General features: G+C 34.8%; 1 protein-coding gene across 1 annotated transcript in view; it reads right to left on the bottom strand.

The window, feature by feature from the left end:
* The window catches only part of NNT (nicotinamide nucleotide transhydrogenase), a 110,394-nt gene that overhangs the window by 51,940 nt on the left and 34,939 nt on the right, over positions 1-23,515 (bottom strand). Inside the window, exons 8-13 of the mRNA XM_003759903.4 lie at positions 10,539-10,672; positions 9,695-9,886; positions 9,293-9,446; positions 5,582-5,743; positions 2,378-2,488; positions 969-1,114 (exon numbers count right to left, since the gene is read on the bottom strand). Of these exons, the coding sequence (XP_003759951.1) occupies positions 969-1,114; positions 2,378-2,488; positions 5,582-5,743; positions 9,293-9,446; positions 9,695-9,886; positions 10,539-10,672 (899 nt within the window). The remainder of the gene's footprint in view (positions 1-968; positions 1,115-2,377; positions 2,489-5,581; positions 5,744-9,292; positions 9,447-9,694; positions 9,887-10,538; positions 10,673-23,515) is intronic.

Raw genomic sequence — 23,515 nt, 5'->3', positions numbered from 1 at the left:
TGTGATGATCAACTGTGTTGGCCATAGCCCTTTTCAACAATGAGCTAATTTAAGCCAATCCAAAAGTCTTGCGATGGAGAGAGCCAACTGCATCCAGAGAGAGTATTACAGGAATTGAATGTGGATCACAACATAGTATTTCCAGCTTTTTGTTGTTGTTGTTATTTGTTTTTTCTTTCTCATTTTTTTCCTCTTTTGATATGATTTCTCTTGTACAGCATGATAAATACAGCATGGAAATACATTTAGAAAATTGCACGTTTAACCTATATTCTAGAGGAGGGAAAAGAGGAAAGTAGGAGAAAAATTTGGAACACAAGGTTTTTGCAAGGGTGAATGTTGAAAACTGTCTTTGCATGTATTTTGAAAAATAAAAAGCTATTATTATTAAATAATAATAATAATAATCCTGCAAAGGAGGGTAAGTTGGCTTGACAGAAGGGTACTATCATACTAGAAGGGCAGCTATGTAACACAATAGATATAGTGCCAGCCCTAGAGCCCTAGAGTCAAAAAGCCCCAAGTTCAAATCTGGCCTCAGATATTTATTAGCCCTAACACCATCCTGTTTGCCTCAATTTCCTCATCTATAAAATGAGCTAAGAAGAAAATGGCAAACTATTCTAGTGACTTTGCAAAGAAAACTCCAAGACGAGTTACAAAGAGTAAGGCACAACTGAAAATGACCAAGCAACAAAACTATCATGCTCCATTTACAAATGGGGAAACTTAGACCAGAAAAGATAAGTAGATTATCCCTTACACAACTAATTAATGGCAAGGCCAAGAATAGTTCTGTGACAGCCTCATTGTTCTTTCTACTCTATCCAAATGCTTCCAGCTTCACTGCTTTGATTGGTTCAACAAATGGTCACATACTCTCAGACATAAGGTTTAACTGAAAATATATATAGATATAGATATGAAAATTGCTAAAAAAAAAAAAAAAAAGTGAATCGGTCTCTTACCTGTTCAATGTTGTAACCACCATAGAGTGAAGCTAAATAACCCCCAACAAATGTACCAGCTGGGAGCAGATACAAGTAATTGTATTCAGGGGGATCAGTTGGCCGTTTAAACATGTCCAACATTCTTTGGGTCACCAGGAAACCACCTAATTAGAATAAATGAAATATCAAAATTAAAGAAATTATTTCCTTGAAGAAGAAAACTATTTAAATAGCCATAATGCTATTTCTATTTTAAAGGAAACTTTATAACCTACAAGTCATTTAATCTGTTTTATAACTATAAAACATGAAGAAGTATATTGTATAGTAAGTAAGTTCAATTAGAAAAAAATGTTATCAGAGTATAGAACTAATTATTTCCACATGACTAAAAATAATAGCATTTCAAATAGAAGGAAAACACAAAAGCTCAAAGGTCATGAATCTATTTCTAATTTGCTGTTCTGCCTATTAAACAATATTATAATTAATTCTGATAAAACAATCAAAAGAACACTATGTCAAGAGTTCATAGCATCATAGATCTAAAATTACCTTCTAAATTAGGTCATGTGATCCAACTCCTTCATTTTACATGTGAGAACTGAAGCCCAGAGAGGTTCAACATCTTAACAAACTCAAAGAGGTAACAAATAGAAGACCCAAGATTTAAATACCACTTTTGGAGTTGAGAAGACCAGAGTTCAGATCCAGCCTCAAACATTTAATAGCTGTGTGAACCTAGACAATTCACTTAACCCTTTTTGCCTCAGTTTCCTCATCTGTAAAATGAGCTGGAGAAGGAAATGGCAAATCACTCCAATACCTTTCCCAAAAAACTCCAAATGGGGTCAAAAGAATTGAACATGATTGAAAAACAACTGAACAACAACAACCTGTGACCGCAAAATCAGTATTTTTTCCAATGGCACCGCAGTATATTAAAGTTCTTTAAACAGTGCAAAGAAAACTCTAAGTCACGCCAGATTTTTTTATTTTTAAGAACAATCGTTGATACTAATAGATTGATAAGTACAGCTTCAGAAAAATTCCTAAGCCTATCTAGAGATACTATAATGATATGTCTGAGCCAGTTCAATTCAGATCTATATCTAAAATAATTTTCCAGTTTATCCATGGCAAGAAATTCTTTTTAATCATCGGAACTTCCAAGAAATATGGTTTAAAAAAAAACAGATGAGTATGACATTCCTTTTAAAGGGGTTTCATTACTTGAGGACAAAATTTCTTAATTCTCAATTGAATTCCTGTATAGCTGACAGTCTCTTGCTGTTGATCTATATATAAGTTCTTCAATCTCCATTTTAAAAAAAACTTTGTGTTTTTATTACTTTCTAATTATAACAGTAAATGAACAAGGGATTTGGAGTTTCACAGGTGCTGTATCAACAGGAGAATCCAGGTACCTGCAATGTTGACAGAAGATATGAAAGCAGCAAGTGCAGCAAGACCCTGAGGTGTATTAGAAGGATAGATGTGTCCTCCCATTAGTGCTAACCCTCCAACTGCAGTCAAACCTAAGAAAGAAGAATAAACAGAGTAAAATGACAGATAAAGAAATTCCCAAATCAAAACAATGCTCCCATCTCACTTCAATGATGTGTAGTAAGTACAGAAAAAAATGCTCCAATTTTTTAAAAAGGCAAATAAAACTCTAATTACTATTTCATAAAAATTGTATAGATAATTATTTAAGATTGCCTGGCTATGAAACATTTTTCCAGGATTGGAATGGGAATATAGAAAAAGTCCTGGTCTAGGAGTCAATACCTAGACTCAAATTTAAGGCAGCAAGAGCTATACCAGCAGGTGACTCATTAATGTTTGTTGAATTTGAAAGCCCAGCTTCTTCTCTTACTAGTTTTTTTAAGTTTGCACAAGTCACAACCTAAGTCTGGATCAAATGTTCTCCACCCATAAAATGGACCTGCCCTTTGAACAACAGGCACACAGTAGGTACTTAATAAAAGCTTGTTGACTAAATGAACAACTAGAAAAGGCATTAGAAGAATGCTAAGACCCCCCCAAATCCTACCAATATTATTGAGATCAAGGCTAAATCATTTGTCTTTGTATCCTCAGCACCTAACCACATAATATATGGTTAATAAATATTCATTGAAGTGAAGATGTACTTTTATGATTAGAAAAAATCTGTCACAGGGAACAAAAACAGGAAGGGGAAATGAGGGAGGGAAGAAGGGAGGGAGGGAGGAGGAATGGGAGGGATAAAGATAAGAGAGGGAGGGAGGAAAGGAAGGAGGAAAAGAGAGGGGAGGAGAAAGAGGAAGTGTGGACGGAAAGGGAGGGGAAGAGGGAGAAGAAGGGAGGAATGGGGAGAGACAGAAATGGAGGGAGGGATAGAGGTAGATAGAGAGGGAAGGAAGGAAGGAGGGAAGGAAAGAGGAGTGTAGAGGGAGAAAGAGAAGAAAAGGAGGAGGAGAAAGGAGAGGGGAAAGAGAGAGGTGGAGAGGAAGGGAAGGGAAGAGAGAAAAGGAGTGTGGAGGGAGAGGGGGAGGAAGAGGGAGGAGGAGAAAGGGGGAAGAAAGAAGCAGAGGGAGGGATGGAGATAGGGAGGGAAGGAAGGAGGAAGAGGGAGGGGAGGAAAGAAGAGTGTAGAGGAAGAGAGAAGGAAGGAGGGAAAGGGAGGGGAGAAAGAAGGGAGAGGAGGGAGAGAAGGAAAGGAAGGCAGGGAGAGAGGGGCATGGAGGGAGAGGGAGAAAGGGAAGGAGAGAGAGAGAGAAAGGGAGGGAGGAATGAAGGGAGGAAGAAGAAAGAAGGGAGGGAAAGGGAAGGAGAAAAAAGGAAGGAGGAAAGGAGAGGGAAAGAAGGAGGGAGAGGGAGGGATAGGGGGTTAGGGAGAGACAGAACAGGAAGGGATGTATGGAGAGAGGAAGGGAGGGAGGGAGAGAAGAAAGAAGGAAGGAAGGGAGAGAGGGAGGAAGGCAGGGAAGGAAGGAAGAAAGAAAGTAAGAGAGGAAGGGGAAGAAAGGAAAGGAGAGAAGAAAGGAAGAAGAAAGGAAGGAAGAAAGTAAGAGAGGAAGGGGAAGAAAGGAAAGGAGAGAAGAAAGGAAGAAGAAAGGAAGGAAGAGAGGAAGGGAAGGAAAAAGGGAGGGAGGAAAGGAGAGAGGAAGGAAAAGAAGGGAAGGAAGAAGAAAGGGAGGAAGAAAATAAGTATTTATTAAGTATCCTACTATATGACATAGAAAATGAACATAAAGGTGTTTTACAAGATGAATATTAAATATCTGAACAATACTTTTAGTGGGGAGGAAAAAGAGTATTAAGATATGCAAAGGTACAAAAACATTGTTTTTAAAGCTGTGACTAATCCCCCTGTAAGATTTAACATAAACTATGAAAAATGACCCAAGGAGTCACCAAATTCACTTTAAGCAGGGCAGTCTGAAGGCATTCTGGTTATTAATTTTTCAGAGTTTCATATAAGGAAAGCTATATACTTCAAATTTTATTTTATAAGAGAGCATATAGACCTATTAAAAGAGCTGTTTCCTAGCTACTTTCCATTAAGGAAACAAACATCTAACTAAGCACCTACTATATGCAAAGCAGTCTTGAGCCCTTTGTGGGATACAAATGTAATAAAAACTACTTACATTTTAGTAATGCTTTAAGGTTTACAACCATTTTCCTCAACTCAACTCTGTGAGGTGGATAATACAATTATTATCATACCCATTTCACAAATGAGAAACTAAAGCCAAGGGAAAAAAGTGACTTTTCCAAGATCATATGCCTATTATGGGGCAGTGAAACAACCTAAACTCAGTTCTTTTATCATAACAGAGATTCTTGCTCCGAGTCTTGGACCAAATGATTTATGAGGACTTTTCCCACCCTAAGATTCTGGGATTCAGTCTTCTGCCACTCTGTGCAGCTTTCCAGTGGGACTAAGACACAAAAGATCCCAGTCAACAAGGAACTTATATCTTATTATAACTTGACATGGTCCACCTATGTCAGATGTTACATTGCTAAAACTATTCTTAGTCTCGGGAAATATTAAGAACCCCATAAGTTGCACATCAGGTCCCTTTTCTAAGAATACTGAATATTTCCACTCACTTTAAGTTATGCTATTCAATATGATTCTCACACTCGATACATTTTTAATGTAATACAGTTTTATGTAGATCAAATATATCTAATCCCACCCCCTCAAAGAGAATGGAAACTCCTTGAGGGCAGGAACTATTTAATGTATACATCATAGTATCTCTCACCCCTAAAATATATTAGACACTAATCAATGCTAATTTTATTACGTACCAATTGATCTCTAGGCATTTTCAGACTTTGCCAAGCAGTTTGGCACAAACACATTACAATGCAATTTGCAACATCCACAACAAAAACTTTAAAATAGTTCACATCATCAAATCCCCCAAAATGACATTTAATTTCTACCAGGAAGCAGAACACACTACCTAAGACACCAAAATTTTCTGAAACAATTCTTTTAATGTATTCACATAAGCTTTAAGCATGCTATTACTTAAAGTACAAGTATTATTAGATTGAAATCTTAAAAAAAAAAAAAAACTGACGAACTAACCTGGAGGAAAACTTAAGATTAAAAACTCCCTTACCTGAGATAGCATTAGTTACAGACATCAGAGGTGAGTGGAGAGCAGGAGTGACACCCCAAACTGTGTGGTAGCCCACAATGCCAGCTAATCCAAAAGTTGTCACCATCTGAGAAAAGGCTGAATTGGGAGCTACAATGCCCAAACCAAGTATACCAGTTAGACCTAGAGAAAGACAACATTAAAAAAAAGTTATTACAAGTATGAACTAAGAAGGTTAATGATCACATTAAAGAAGAAATATAGCATAGTCAATGCTTTCAAAGTACATTTATCTTCCCTGACAACCGATAGTGAATTTTTGTTTATTTAAATAATGAAAAGCAAAAATTCAACAGTTAATAACAGGAGATCAATGGAGACACAGAAATGGGAGTACTAAAATGTCACTTGTGCTGACTCACATGTTTATGTTGGTTAGTTTTGTATAACTTCTTTTTAATTTACAATATGGGAAGACAAACCAGAGGAATGGAAAATACTTGGAAAAGACTACGAAGTAAAAATAATTATCATCAATAAAACAAAATAATGGATTTAATTTTTAAAAAGAAAAGGAGCCTGAGATACTCATGGTCAAAGTCCAGCTCCTTAACAATCTGAAAAAAAGGAGAAAATTTTCTTCTGACTCTCTCCCACTCGCTCTGACTATTCTCTGACTATCAAACATAGACAGGGCCATCTAGCTGTTAAACAAATCTTATTCCCCAAATCACAGGCCTGTATACAATGCACCAAGGCATTTTTTGGTTTGGCAAGGATATAGCTTTAAAAAAGCCAAATTTATGCCACTCTAAAATTTGGCTGAGTGAGGGAAGAAGGTTAAAAGGAGTAGGAAGGATTTCATTCACTCCGGCACCTCCCTAAAACATATGGTGTCCACCAGCCCAGGGAGCCAAAGTGTTGCAATTGCTCCTGAATCTGGATTGTTCTGTTGGCCAGGGCCATGAGCACCAGCTTCAGCACCAAGTCAGCAAATGTGATTTTAAAAAGAAAAAAAAACACAAATTAAATTAAGAATGTGCAGAAGAATACAGTCAGTTTTGAACATACATCTTTAATTATCGCCTTTCTTAATAACAAACATATGTGAGGCTATTCCTCCACAGAAGACCAGGGTTACCTAGTGGTAAGTGAAGAAGGGAAGAAAAGGGAGAATGATAGCAAGAGAACTCAGCTTTCTTAACAGAGAAACCTTCTTAAGGGGAAATGTCATTCTACAGATGAAGCAACTAGAGTATTTAGGAAAGCTCCCATTCAGAGGAACTGGGTTCAAATCCCAGCTCTCTTTCATAATGGTCATATAACCTTGGCTAAGTCACTTAATTTGATCTCAGTTGTCTTATCAATAAAATTAAAAGATTGGACTAGACATCCTCTGAGAGCCATTCCAACTCAACCTATGGCCCTAGGAGAGAGATGGGCTCAATAACCTCCTTCCAGTTCTAAATCTACTATTTTATAATAAGGCAGAAGCATAGTGTAATATTCTTGTACTATTTCTACTAACACACTATTTCAAAATGTCTGGCTACTTAATTATTTGCAAGATAACTAAATAATAGATAAGCAGTACTTAAATTTTATAGGTTAGCCAAGTTTTTGTTCTAATGTGTTCATGTTTCACACAAACGAAGTGACATTTTTCTTTCTAATCATTATACTGGAGTAAACTTAACAATATTTTCCTCTCAGGCAGGTTTTTATAATAGTTTCTATTATGCTGCTTCTTTGATCTTTTTGAAAGAACAAAAGAAAATGTACATTAAAAAGATAGATGGCTCTCATATTCAGATAGTAAACAAAAAGTCAACATGATCTAAGTAACAGCCAGCTGGACATGAAAATCAGAAGACTATTTTTCTATCCCAGCTCTATTGGCTATATGTCCTTCAGCATGCCTATAATCTCACTGATCCTTAGGACTCTTCATCTGTAAAATGGAAATAATAATCCCTGTGCTGTCTGCTTCACAAGATTAATATGAAGATCAAGGAAGTCATTTCACTGTAAACTACTTAAAATGTTATGATATATAAAAGGTGAACTAAGAAACAATAAGATTCCCATACCTGGATTACCTAAAAAATGGAGATTTTTTTTAAAAGTTCCCCATTTTGAGAAATGCAATTTAGTTAGCCCCTGATCAATTATTTAAATTCATTAAAATATGCAAATTAGAATAAGATGCACACTAGTTCATAAGGATAATGAAATCCAATAAAGGCCTTCTTTTCTAAAGCTGGAATTCACTACCTTAATGTTTATTTAAATACACTGACCACGATTCAAAAAAAAAAAAAGTAAATGAAGTCCAAGCCAAGAAAGTCTAATTTGGATTTCAGCAATCTCAAAAGGTTTTGGAAGAGATACTTCACTATATAGACAAAATGCCACAAAGTTAAATGAACCAAAAAAAAATAAAAAAATAACCAGCATATTTAAATGAAATGATAAATGCTGATGATGGTCCATCCATTCATAACTAGGAACCATAAAGTTGGGATTTTACAGAGGCTAAGCCAGGGGTCCTCAAACTACGGCCCACAGGCCAGATGCGGCAGCTGAGGACATTTATCCCCCTCACCCAGGGCTATGAAGTTTCTTTATTTAAAGGCCCACAAAACAAAGTTTTTGTTTTTACTATAGTCTGGCCCTCCAACAGTCTGAGGGACAGTGAACTGGCTGCCTATTTAAAAAAGTTTGAAGACCCCTCGAAGCCTTTATAGATGGATAGTGGCTTGTTTAGCTTGGCAATAAACAAATAAATGATGAATGAATGGATGGATGGATGGATGGATGGATAGATGGATGATCCCAAGATCTGCTAGGGAACTTTAAAGCATCTAATAATACAAAAGTTAAATTTGTCTATTGATTGTTGATAATTATGCTTCTACTTTTGGCCAGGCAGAAATCTAAGTTAAAAGGGAAATTTTTGACCAAAGAACTAAAAGCCTATCTACAATCATTCCCTATATTAAAAATTTCAAGGGGAACAAGTTTAGCAAGTAAGCATGTGTTACTATCTATAACCACATTTTAAAGCTATAACTAACTCACAGTTAGAAACAAATAATGACTAGTAAGTTGTAAAGCAGGACAAGAATTAAAAGGTCCTCAATGAGGCTAACATTTAACATGTTAAATACATGACAGCTATACCTGTATCCCAGGTCTTATTCTTCAGACAAACACCTGGATTCCCCAATGATACCCAACTCTGTAGACAATCATAGTTGGTTGGTTTTATTTCCACCAAAAAAAAAGAAATGAGTGATTTATCTTCATAGATTCAATATGTATTTTCATATATTATCATTCTGCAACTTCAAAAAAGCCAAAATTCTTTAACTATTTCACTCTAATTGTTGTAAAGAATTTCATAAAGTTCTTCCTCTAGAGCAAAGCATTTTAATCATTTTCAAAATCACATTTTTCATTGAATAAAATGGCATAAATTGGATAACGAATGAAAAGTCATCAACTTTTTTTTTAAGTTCAGAGGTCTCAGGTTAAGACCTCCTACTCTAAGGGAAAATTATTTTATAAGCACCCAATTGCCAATAAAATTTAATGAACAATATAAGGCTTTTGGATGATATAATTTTGGTATCTATATATTACTTATGAAGCTCAAATTAAATAATTCCCAATGGGGGAGGAGAAGGTATGAGTAGAAGGAACAGGAGAGGCAAATATACTATCCCTTACCTGCTGTATACGCAGATGCTGTAGTCATAGTCTTGCGGAATGGGGTAATACTAGCTGCTTTCTCAGCTTCAAGCTCAGCTACTGTCTTTGGTTTCACAGGGGCTCCCTGAGGAATATTTTTTGGTGTTGGTGCTGGGAAAATTATCTTGCCATCCTAACAGAAATTAGAAAAGAGGATTTATAAATTAAATAAATATCAGAATAACAAAAATGTTTAAAGTAAACAGTCATGATGCTGGATCTTTTTCTGTTTTGCTAAAAAGCTATTTTTTAAACACTCATAAATTTTTGTTACAACACATCCACAAAACCCAAAGTAATATTTTGTCTTAAACAGAAATCCATAAAAGATAATCCACATGACATAAGAAATTAATAGGCTGAATTAAAAGGCTTACTTACCTTCATTACCACAGTCCCTCTAATAACATGGCCCATTGTGCCAAAGTCAAAGTCATCTTTCACCTCATAATAGAAATTATCTTTGTCAGGGCTAACTGCCTTTAGAAGTTTGATAATATTGTTTGAATACAGCGTACTGGCCTGGGTAGCCATTCGACTAGGAAGGTCTGTATAGCCTATATGAGTAACTCCCTAGACAAAAAAAAAAAAAAAAAAATAGAATTAATAAAGCTCATCACCAAATTTTAAAATATAGTATAGCTTTAACTTCATTCAGTCAAATAAATATTTGTTAAGTTCCTATTTTGTGCCAGACACTGAGCTATATGCTAAGGGAGCCAAAGAAAAGTCCCTGCCCTTAAGTAATTTCACAGGCTAATGGTATCTTATAATTATAGCTAACTCCTATATATTTAAATGTTTTTTAAATATACAACAATTTTTGCCTATAAACTCATTACATCAATGTGATTTTTTTTAAATTCCTTTAAAGAAAAAAACTACCAGATAGGGCAGACCACTGAGTTTGCTAAACCTCAATCCAACAACACCTCTTGCAATTTACTTTGTATGTTTTTTATATTCATGTATCTTTATACATGTGTTTCAGCCCTCTTCCCAGTTTCATACACAAATCCAAGTCTAAAGCAAGCTCCTTGAGGGCAGGAATGGTTTCATTTTTTTTCTTTGCATCCCTTATAATGACAATTATTAAAGTACATAGAAAATGCTTAATAAATACTTGTAGTGATATTCTTATAAGCTATATTTTGGTTCCTAAACACAGACACACTGCATCAGCAAAATGCATCATTACTGTAACCATTATTATTATTAACAATACCTTATGGACATAAAGTTCCCCTGGCTTAGTTGTTTCAAAGTTTCCTCCTGCTTCAGCTGCTAAATCCACAACAACTGAGCCTTCCTTCATTGATTCAATCATGTCTTTTGTAAACAAAATCGGGGCTTTTTTACCTAGGGAAAAAAAATAAAACCATAAAAAAAAAAGAGTGCAAATTACATACTTTAAAAATCAGGCAACCTAGGCAAAAAATTCTCCTAATGATTATGGCAATATCCTCTTGTATGTTGACACCATAATTCTGAACACAGGGTACTGATCTCAAACCAATGGGTATCTCCAATAATCTATAGGCAATGTGGTGCAAAGGAAAGTGACTTGGGCTTAAGGTCAGAGATGTGGTTTTCAATGCTAGCTCTCAGTCTCAGGTTCCTCATCTGTAAAATGGCAATATAATGAGAAGTCTGCTGGAGGAAATGTGGTGAAATGTAAAGGGCTATAAAATAGGAGCTATAATTATCAAATCGAAAAACTCATACCTTTCTAATAATCTAAACTTAAATGATTTAAAATATAAAGCCATAAAAGCTCAGAATCTCTCCGATGTATATTACTTCTCTCCACTTTTCCAATTTATCACATGACCGATGTTACTTCACTTCTCTACCTACCCAATCTTAAACTGATCAATAATTTCAATGTATATATTGTATTTAACTTATACTTTAACATATCTAACATGTATTGGTCAGCCTGCCATCTGGGGGAAGGGATAGGGGGAAGGAGGGGAAAAGTTGGAACAAAAGGTTTTGCAATCGTCAATGCTGAAAAATTATCTATGCATATATCTTGTAAATAAAAATCTATAATAAAAAAATAATAATTTCAATGTATTTTTTCCACTTGAATTTTTCAACCCTTTTGACTTTCATCATTCCTTCCCACCATTCTAGTCAAATTCATCATTGACCTCCTTTGTTCCAATTCCGTGCTGGCCAAAATATGTTGGAGAAAAATCACAAAACCTGTGATATCTGCTTCCAGAATAAATGAATCCTATCAGCAAGATTCTCAGCAAGGGTCTCCCTAGAGCTCAGCAATCCTATTAACCATCTCATTTCCTTTTCACATTTCCCTCCATGATGGTTTCAAACCTTCGTCTCTTTGCTCAATTCCTTGACCCCCTTCATGTTCATAGTGGATTACCTCACCTCTTACTGAGAAAAAGGCCAGCTGTTATAAGGTTCTTCAGCTTCCCTCCTCCAGACCTAAAAAATTTTGTGTTCTCACTCATTTTCCTTTTTTCCTGTACTACTGTGTCAAGGGAGCCAATCCTTTTATCAAGGAGCCAATGCTTTTAATTCTAATCACTAGAATCTTACTCTATCAACTATTCCTCTTCTCAACTAGCCCTTTAGCCTACAAATATGTTCAAACTGAAAAGTTAAAATTGCATTTCTTTGACTCTTCTGCTCTCTTGAGTTTTCAATCTCTTCCTTCTCCTCTCATTCAATGCCAAAGTTAAAAAAAAAAAAATAGACTACAATCATTACCTTCACTAACCACTCTCTGAACCCATTACAAAAATGCTTGTACCTCCATGATTCCTAGGGAAACTGTTCTAAGATTAGTATTAATATCCTAAAAGTCAAATCCAATTGTCTTTTTTGAATTTCAAGATTTGGCACAATTTACAAAGCTTTCCTTTGTAAAAGAATATTTGAATATTACTTTCATTTTCAAATATATATTTCTCTTATTCCCTTCCCCATCAGAAAATCATTCTTTATAAAAAAGAGTAAAAAAGTGAGGGAAGAAGTTTAGATCAGTAAAATTAATCAACACAGCAACTGAGTCTCAGAATATACTGCAGCAATCTTCACCAAGAATTCCATATTGCCAATAGGCATTCTAATGACATAGCACTCATTTTGGGTGGGATTTTTTTGTTCTTTCCATTTTCATTATTGTAGTAAGTATATATTGTTTTTCCTGGTTCTGCGAACTTTGTTTCGTATCAGTTTATACAAGTTTTTCCATGCTTCTGAATTCTTAATAATCTTTTGTTTCTTATGGCACAATAATATTCCATTTCATTTAAGTACCACAATTTACTTCTTCAGCCTTCAGTTGGTAAATATCTACTTTATTTTTTAATTCTTTGTTATGATTTCGTATATCTTGAACCTTTCATTCTTAATAGTCTCTGACGGTAGAACCAAACTACTCAGATTCCATAAATTCCAAAATCTTTTGCATACTCTCTCAAAATGCTTCTCTAGTCTCTCTCAATGGTTCTCTCCTTCTCACTCCCTTCTCACCTTCTCCATATCACTGTTCTCTATCCCACCACCATTCTGAGAATTTCATTTACTCAGTATCACCTAGCACCTCTATGAAGATAAATATCAAATTTATGTATATCTCCAGCCAGAAGGTTTTAAACACTTAAAATAGCAAATAGCTATAGTAAATAGCATCTGATGTGTCCTTTTTAACCCAAGAAGAAGACAAAGCACAATGAATAAAAAATTCTGAGAGACAGTCTGGTATAATATAGAAAGAAAGCTGACTCAGAATCAATAAGATCTGAATTCATATTACCTCTGACACATAATGTCTTTATGACTCACAACAAATCATTTAATCTCTCGGTGTTTCAGACAACTCTCTTAGGATACATAAATATTCCAGTCAGTCAATATACTGATAATAATAAAATAACTAAGTTTTTAAGTGCCTGAGCTAAGCCTTGGGGATACAAAGAAAGGCAAAAGATAGTCCCAATTCTCAAGGAGCTCATAATCCAATGAGGGAGACAACATACAAACTATATAAAAACAAGCTACATGTAAAAGAAATTGGAAATATTTAACAGAGGGAAGGCATTAGAATTAATGCAAACTGAAAAGAGCTTCCTATAGAAAATAAGATTTTTAAGTGGGATTTGAAGTAATCAGAAGATAAAGAGGAGGAAAAGCATTCTGTTGCTCTCTACCTTAGTAAAAGATGTCTAATCACTAAGAATTTTATACATCAATGAAAGTATACTCTCCATTATCACTCATCAAAAAAGAAAAACGAAATGAAATGAAAATTTTCCAATCATCTATTGAAAAATATAATAGGTTACCCTCAGAGAGTTGTGAATTCCCCATCCCAGGAAGTCTATAAGCAGATACTAGATGGTCATTTGTCAGAGATGCTGGATACATGGTTCATGAGTTGGATCAAAAGAGAAACAATAAGAACTTGAAAGGTTCTACCACAGGCACATTAGTCCTTTGCATTTTGAGGTCTTACAGACTTATACCCACTTGAAAAGAACACTGAATTTTTATCTTGAACACATGGATATAAACTCAGCTCCATCAAATAAACAGTAAATATAAAGTAGGAAATTAAAGTACAAGATAGAACCAAAAAGTTCTTTTTAAAAAACAAGGAAAAGAATATTTCTTTTCTTTGTCTCTATTAAATACAGGAATTTTTAGAGGCATATGCCCAAGGTCACAAAGGTAGTAAGCATTATAGGTAATATATAAGGCCAGACCCTAATTCTAGAAACAATGTTCTTTTAACTGTAAGACCCAGAGAAGCTAAGCGAATTAAACTGAACTTGACTCAATTTAATTCATTAATACTCATCCCCTCTGGTGTCACTGTTGGTCAGGGAAGTGGTATAATAGGTAGGAGTGCAAGGCCTAGAGTCAGGAAGACTCATTTTCCTAAGATCAAATCCTGCCTCAGACACTTACTAGCTTTGTGACTCTGAGCAAATCACTTAACCCTATTTACCTCAGTTTCCTTTTCTGTAAAATGATCTGGAGAAAGAAACCGCAAACCAGTCCAGTATCTTTGCCATGGGATCACAAAGAGTCAGACACAACTGAAACACCTGAATAACTTATGTCACTAACTCCCAAATACTTGTATCTCCTGTGAACGCCAATTCTACATTTCCAACTGCTTATTTAATAATTTCCTTTAAATGTCTTGCCAGCCCCTCAAACTTAACTTGTCCAAAACTGAACTCATCCTCTTCTTCTTTAAACTTGCCTTTCATTCCTTCTCCACTGTCTCTGCTGAAACTCAAGTCCTTTTAGACTCTTCCCTCTTCCTCATACACCCCATTATCCAATTATTTGCCAAGTCCTGTTGAACATGCTCACAACATACCTTCCATTTTTCACCTCCTATTCATTTCATAGTATCTAATCTATGGGATCTATGGCCCTCTCTTGGAAAGGCATCATGGCACAGTAGATAAAGAAAGGGTTTCAGCACCACGAAGGCCTAAGTTTAAGTCCTGCTTTTGACTTCTCATGCTGGCTATGTGATGGTTACTTAACCTCTCCATGCTGGAGGGAGGATCTATCACCTATAAGCTGAATAGAAGCTTCTGTCCTTAACTGTAGAGGGAATTTCTTTACTGAGGAGTTCCCCACTCAAATTAAATAAGTGAACTAGTCACTATTCCTATTCCTATCATCCTATGATTTGTACAGGGACATGTCTGCTTCCTAGAATCAAATCTAAATGCTATCTTTCCTTTAAGAAATATGAATATTATTTCTTGCTGGAATAAATACATATATACACATAATGCATACACACTTATATATTAAGTAATATCAGTAATTAACCCCTTTCCCCCAGTTAAGATACCCTTCATTCTTATATAGAATTTCAGTTTACAGAAAGGCCCCCCAAAAAGGAAAGATGATAATAAAAGCATCTCCATAAGGCTTCTGATCTTCATAAAGAGAGGACAAATGCTATCCTCCTGGCATTGGTCAAGCAATATAGAATTTCCCTACCACTCTGGATATCTATCTATTTTTAATTGCTTGTTTTCTAATTTCCCTCAATTAAAAATTCACAGATAACTGTTGATCTGGATTTTTTAAAAATGGCCCCAAAGTACCACAAATCAGAGAAGATTAGATCCTTCAGCTCTTCCTTGTTAGTCAGCCTTGACTAGAATGGGAAACATTTTAAACTATATCCACATTGTCCTAAATCAGGGATGGGAAAACATTTGGCCCAACGGCAGTATATGGCTCTGAAATAGGGGATGATGAGCTAAAAGCTAGGCATGATAACCTCCCACTGCTTGAGTTCTTAAATGATAATTTTGTATGGTCCTTGAATGTTAAAAATATTGCTAAAATTGCCAAAAATTGCCAAATTTTGCCAAAAAGGCTCAAAACTAATAATAATCCTGCTTTGTAGATCATAGATCTGGAAGTAAAAATAATAGCTAAAACATTCATCCACATCATTTACTATACTGGAATCAATCCCCAAAAGGAGGAAGAATTTCTTAATATATGCCAGAAATAGGACTTTTCCTATACAAAAGAGAAAACTAGAAGGGACCTGAAAAAACTATTGCCCTAATATGAATTTATGATTAGAAACCCCCTTCCTATCTCCAGAAGGTTGTAAAAATAGCCACTGATAAATTTCTTTTGTACACAAAAATCATGTATGTGGGCTTTCCCAATTTTCCCTCTCTATCTGAACTCAAGGCTACCTGATAATCCTATATGGGGATTTGGGGGGAGAAGGGGAAGGAGAGGATTTGCCAACAAAAAGTTTAAAAGGTAGCAGAAACTAATCAGGTCCTCTCTTTTGAATTTCCTTGAACTCATATAGAGAGCCATTTTTCTAATTGCTGCAGTGAATGGCCCTAATGACCTCTTTCTACTCACAATGTCACAGTCCTACATTCCCCACCACTGTAACAATTTCCTAAAGGTATCAAATTAATTTTCCTAATGACTATTCTGGTTATGTCATTCTCCTACTCTTAAACTTCCAGTGTCTCTAGTGCCTGTAAAACATACTACTCTTCAAATTTATATTTATGTGGCTTTAAAATCTGGCTATTAACTGCCTTTGCAAATTTATTTCATTCTAATTGGCAACATCTAGATCAGAACCTCACCGGACTACTTAACTGTTCCCCAATCTTGCCCTGCATCTTGATGCCTCTGAGTTTTTGGACAAGCTATTCACTCTCTTGCCTGGAAAGAAAAAACGAACCAGAGGGATGAGAGCAGAAGAGGGAAACTTCATTTTTACTTACATGTTTGACATTCCAATTTATAGTACAGTGGTATAGGATGAAAGAGCTGTGTCCAAAGGCTAAGTAGTAGTTTTATTTCAAAAACAGCTGAAGAATTTTAAATAACTGGTTCTCTAATAATAATAATAATAAATCTAATAAAGAGTCAGAATAACTAACAAACTCCTCCAAAGAACAACTTGATTTGATTTGATTTAAAAAAAAAATTTTAAACTAGAAAACACTTGTCTAATCAGCCACTAACAATTTATAAGTGGTTTAAAGACCAATTTATTTCCCTTGAGACTTCAAAAGCAAGAAATACTCAACTACTAAAAATTCACATTGGAATAGAAGGACTTGAAATAAACCCTAATTAACACTTTATTTTTGTTCAAGGCAATTGGATAAACATTAATGTTAAGTTCAGTATATTCTCCCCAAATCCCCAAAGTGTGTGTGTATGTGTGTGTACACACACATGTGTGTGTGTGCATGCACGTATGTGTGATTCACATGGAAAATTCAGAAAAGTTAAGAATGGGGAATAACTAATTTTCAATACAATAACTAAAAAAACATAGATAAATATCTTTTTTTAAAATCAGGAATATATGCTAATTTGTGGTAAATTACAACCTAAGGGAAGAAGTAGATAAAAATTATACTCTGTAAAAAAAAAAAAAAAAAAAAAAAAATATATATATATATATATATATATGTAGAAGAACTGAATAGCAAGTTTCTGACCAATAACAAAGCTAGGATGAAAAGTGTAATTTAATGGATTCTTGGTTTAGCTGTGCAATAGTCCAATCATTTTGGAGAACAATTTAGAATTGTGCCAAAAGGGCTACAAAACTGTGCAATCCCCTTTGTTCTAGCAATGTTTCTTCTGGGTCTGTATCCCAAAAGATCATAAAAGAGGGGAAAGAACCCACATGTTCAAAAATATATGCAACAGCTCTTTCCATAGTGACAAGGAACTGGAAATTGAGTCCATCAGGTAGGGAATGGTTGAATAAGTTACGATATATAAATGTCATAGAATATTATTGTTCTAAAAGAAATGATGAACAGATTGATTTCAAAAAACCCTGGAAAAACTTACAAAGTAAATGAAGTGACCAGAACCAAGAGAATATTGTACATAGTAACAACAAAATTATGTGATGATCAACTGTGATGAACTTGGCTTTTTTCAACAATGCAGTGATTCAAAGCAATTCCAATAGATGTGAAATGGAAGTGTCATTCTCATCCAAAGAAACAAATATGAAAACTCAATGTGGATTGAAGCATAGTATTTTTACTTTTTTTGTTGTTTGTTTTTCTTTCCTATGTTTTTTTTCCTTTTCATCTGATTTTTCTTGTACAGCATGATGAAAATGGAAATATGTTTAGAAGCACATGTTTAACCTGCATCGACTTGCTTGCTATCTTGAGTTGGGGGGGGAGGGGAGGAGAAAACTTTGGAATACAAGGTTTTGCAAAGGTGAATGCTGAAAAATATCTTTACATTTACTTGGGAAAATAAAATACTATTAAATTTTTTTGAAAATTTAAAAAGATTCCTGCACACGCATACACACACACACACACACACACACACTCACAAAGAATGTAGTTGTGAAAGAAACTTCTATCAGAAAGTTCTATGGAGATCTAGGTTAAAGGAAGACCATATGAAAAATTATGGACTTGCATTGTTGAATATTCTTATTATTTCAGATGATGAAGAAAAGCAACAAAGATTGCCTGAAGCTGGCCTATAAGGTAGTGCTGACTGGGAACACAGAAATCAAAGAAACTTTGGGGGAACAATTGATTATTTCGTCTTAAAATTCATAATATGAGAAAGAGTATTTCTAGGTATAGCCTGAACATTAGAAGAACAGATTACAATAAATTAAAAAAAGAAACAAGATAATTGGCTTAAAGATTCCAAAGATGTAATCAAAAATTATCTCCCTGAAGAAAAAGATACATCTAAATAGAAAGGAAGTATATTAATAAACTGACTTTTAAAGGAAAGATGAAAGAAAGGGTAGATAACTGAGGAAGAATACAAAAGAATGACAATTTGACCTTCTAAAAACATCAAGAAAGCTTACTACCAGAGCAAGTTAAGCAAAAAGTGAAAAAAAGAGAGAAGGAAGGGTTAAATCATCCTGGAAGCAAAGGAAGAACAAGGAAGGTATAAGTCCACTGTGTGGGCAAGATGTACTCCAAAAAGAACGATAATCAGAATTGAAAGAATATCAGAAACTCAAAGTGAATGAGAAAATGGTAGGAAAACCTCTCCCTGCCCTCAACAAATTCAAGTCACTAGCTCCTGAAGACTAGTCTTCAAATGCAGATCTGTTTACCATAAGGTCAATATTCTTTTCACTGATCATAAATCCACAAAACCTCAAAACCTGAAACACTAATTCTCCTACACCTGCCCTGATCAAATATTTTAAAGTACTACTATAGTCATAGGAAATAACTAATGAAAAGAAATAGGGAAGATTTTAAAAACTGTGACTTCAATATTACTGTCAAAATCCCTAAGCTTTATGTAAAGTAATATTACATTTTTATTCATATTTATTAATATGACAAAAATCAAAATTTTTTTCAAAAAGAAAACACTAAAGAAATCACTGCCTCATGCAAGAGAAAAAAGAAGAGCTCAGATGGTACAAAAATCTTTGAAGAAATGAAGCAAAAATAAATAATCTCTGCTACTCTATAGAAAGTGTCATTTGCCACATAATCTACAGAAAGTGCTAAAATCACATTGGTATAATGATACTTAACATAGTTTAAAGATGTGAGTAGATTAATTCACTTCCTTCTAAATGAATAATCCTTAGGAATGTCTGGTTTTGCTAACACAAGGACATTGCCCCAACATTTTATTTACTATCAGAACTAAACAAAGTTTTGTGATCCCCTGAGTTTCCCAAATACAACTGAAAGCCAAGGGAGATAGAGGAAAAGACAAAGTAAAGGGAGAGGTAAAGGAAAAAGTCACAATAAAGCATAAAAAGAAAGAGAAAGTGCAGGAAAGATAAAGGAAGGACACAAAAAGAAAAAAGGAGCAGCAGCAGCATGGAGAATAAACTATGTACAATTCTCCCCATTTGCAAAATGTTAGAGAAACCAATGGTGGAAGACTGCAAGTGGTATTACCTCCCAAAATTATAAAAAGCAGTGTAGGAGGGAAAGAAACATAAGGTCACTTCACATGAAGCCAAACTGAGACATGTTGTTTCAACAGCATTTTCATATGAAACTGAAAAAAAGGACAAGTGAAAAACAAAACAGCTGTCAGCATTTGTATAACAAATAATTATCATTTTTGATGACAGTAAATTAGTATATTTAGACTCTAGTCCCCAAGTCCCCATTGTGCTATATGGGAACAAGGGGAAATAGTACTAAAAATGAAGATAGAAAGGGAAAGAGCAGCCAAGTACACGATGAAGAAATCTGGGCCAAAGACAGCACAATTTTTAAAGTTAGCAGGGATTCTCTTCCAGATACAGATTTGGAGGTTGAAAGAATCTCAAAGGTCATGTGGTCCACTCCCTTCATTTTAAAGATAAATAAAGACCTAAAAGTCACCTAAATTTCTTCCTCAAGGTCCCAAGAAGTAGTGTTTGATTGAGCCAAGATTACAAACAAGGCATTCTGCTGTGACGCCAAATTCAATTACTTTCTGCTGTAGTATAAAATCTCTATCTTGTCAGTGTCCATACTTTCTCCAGAAATACATAGACAATTCACCCCTGCCTTATTTTCTGTATAACTCGTGTACATCACAGGAGGTCAGCCTAATATGTGGGGGTATTTCTTTGAGTGTCTTAACATTGAAATGGCATTGAAATGTTGTAGTAACATTCACTCTTTCTACATGACTTGAACAACTGCTTTTTATATCTTCAATGTTTTTTCAAGTGCACAATCATTGAACTGTATTAACTACAGTTTAATGAGATCCACCACAAATCTATACATTAGCCTAGAATTGTCTGATTCTTTGGAGCCTCTGATATTCCATGATTTAAAGCCAAACAACATCACCAGAAGAAATATTGGTGTTAAAAAGATGAATTTTTACTTTAATGATAAACCTGGCTTTTCTTTGATTATATTAAATCATTTGACACATAGAACAAAATATAGACTTACAGGCTTTCCTGCAAAAGGTTGACTCCCTTGCATATATAAGAATCTTTGTCAAAAAAAACACAAAGATAATTGTCAGCATTAAGATAGCTATTAAACAGCGAGGCATATTGAGAAGGTGTTCGCCATCATGGAAGACATACTGTGATTCTATATGAAGAGTGAAGTCCTCCAGATGCTTCTGTTTACAGATGACATACTGCTGAGTACATTAAGACCTAAAATACTAAACTTCTCAATGAGATCCATCACAGCTCAGGAGATCTGCTTTGGGAAGGTTTATGTAAACTGAGGCAGAATGAAGCTATTAGAAATAAGAAAAATATATACACCTTAACTATATAGCAATGTTAATGGAAAGAAAGAGAGAAATGTAAAGAGACAGGGTAAAGGAAAGGGTTAGAGAGAGAGCCAGGGACAAAGATAAGGAGAGAAACAAACCAAATGCTACATAATTATACTGACCAAAGTGTTTGGCCCTAGAGAAAAGCTAAAGGAAAAAAGCAACATATCATCCTCCCTTTTTGGCAAAGGTGGAAGATTATATACATGAATTATTGCATATATCATACTGTAATTCTCAGTTGATATATTGCTGGGTTTTGGTGAATTACTTTTTTTCTTCTTTTTTGTTTTATTTTTGTTTCAATGAATATCTCTGTAAATTGGGGCAGATGGATACATTAAGAAATAAGGGATATAAAAACTATATATCAAGAATATCTTTTAAAAAGAGATAGGCTTAATAATAATGATGATGATAGAAAGGGGGGGGGGGGGAAATGAAAAAAGAATTACTTTTACTCTGACTACCAAAGGAACTTCAGTCCTTACAGTCAAAATAGGCCAAAAGCTATATGCAATGATGTGCAATTTGAAGGAAAGCTCACTGAGTTGGTCAATCAATAAATATCTGTATGTACCTTGAATAAGCACTACTGAGAGAAAATGAACTAAAGAGCCCAGAATTAAACAGAAGCAAAACAACAAGCTAAATTGCCTAAGAGAAATTTTATAGTGCTCCCTGAAACAAAAACTCATCTAACAAAAGTACTCCTCTAGTAATACTACATGACTGCAAATCATGGAGGGTCTACAATCTCTAACAAATCAAAAACACAGGTTAACCTAAAGGCCAATTGAGAGATGTGGCAGATTTAAGTAGGTTACCAGATGATGACTTGAGGAAGAAAGAGGCATCCAGGAAACATATAGCGGGAAAAGGTGAGCCACTTACATAGAAAGAATAAGATATAACAGGTGAACAGATGAAATAGTAAGCTGACATCTAGACGATATTCAGAAACACAGAAAAAAGATTCCAGCATGTTGGAATCTCTAAAGGATTTAAAGATAAGCCAAGAACAATAATTGTACAACTATGGATATGCTGGGATTTACACAACTGGAAGAATAATAACATTCATATCGTTGAAGTCCCTCTAATGATCATACACTATAGGTATGGTTTATGTACTCTAAAGAAAAACTGACTAATCCAAAGTAAGGTGAATAGGGAAGAGTCTTGTCATTCAAATTAATAAAAGTTAAAATTAAATAACACCTCAAAAATTAAAGCTATTTTCCTTTAGTCTACAATCTATATTACATTATAACATTCCAGGAAATTACTTTTAGCCTTTAATATCAATACAAATACAATTATATATGTCCAAATTATCAGATTCTTTCTTCAGAGCAGTAGAATTGTCAAAGATTCATTTTATGTGCAAACTTCTTCACTAGAATATGGGCTCTCTTTGTAGACTTTTAGCTCCCCCTCCTGGCTCCATGTTGCTGAATAAAGACATTCAACATATTTGTTAAAATTCACAGGAAAGACAGGAACCAACTAAAGTTCTACTAGTAATAAAAGCATGGTCAGATGAAAGATAATCGCTCCTTCCTTCTCAATGTCACAGCTGCTTCACCAATGTCAGGCTGTAACTATGGTAAGGGATCTCTTTCTTTGTTATCTTTACTGCCTGGATGCAGGAGGACATCAGCATTTTATAGAGAAAAATGTTACAGATCAACTCTGCTCCAAAAATCAGTGGGAACATTTATGCTAAGAAAGAGACCCTGGAATGCTAATGGTTTTAGTAACTATCACTGCAAGATCTACAGAGCTGCCTTTTTGGCCTCATGAAAAAGGCCACCTCCCTCTCCTAACTAGCCACCCTGTCTCCAAAGGATACAACAACCTTATATACAAAAGAGGCTCAGTACTATATTTATTTGCTACAAGGGTTTAATTTAGAGAAGGAAGGAGGGAAGAAAGAGGAGAGGAAGGTAGGGAAAGAAGGAGGGAGGGAAAAAGAGAGAGGAAGAGGGAGAGAGAATTTTTAGGGGAATACAGAAGAAAATAAAAAAAATTCATAAAGGGATATATTTTGTCACATTTTTTAAGCTTGTGACTTTTTCTAAAAAAAAAAACACAAACACAAAAGCACTACATAATAGAAGTTCATGATTTTTTATATTCAATCTTTTTTTTTTGCACACTGAAATGGTCATGGATATTAAGTTCATAATAAGATACAAATACCTCTCTAAAAGCCTTGAACTAAGCTTTACTCTCAGTGTCACAATAAAAGATAGGAACAGCTCAGTACTTAGGCAATGGGTGAACCTTAGAGGAACCCTAAGATCAGTACAATCTAATATCTATCAGGGCAGCATGTAGAGTAAATTCCAAAATGAAGATAGTTCAAGGGGAATGAGGCAGGGCTAAGACCATAAACTCAAACTGTTCTTAAAAGAG

This window comes from Sarcophilus harrisii, chromosome 1, assembly GCF_902635505.1.
Source record: "Sarcophilus harrisii chromosome 1, mSarHar1.11, whole genome shotgun sequence".
Lineage (NCBI taxonomy): Eukaryota > Metazoa > Chordata > Mammalia > Dasyuromorphia > Dasyuridae > Sarcophilus > Sarcophilus harrisii.
This window is presented reverse-complemented; position numbering and strand designations above follow the sequence as displayed.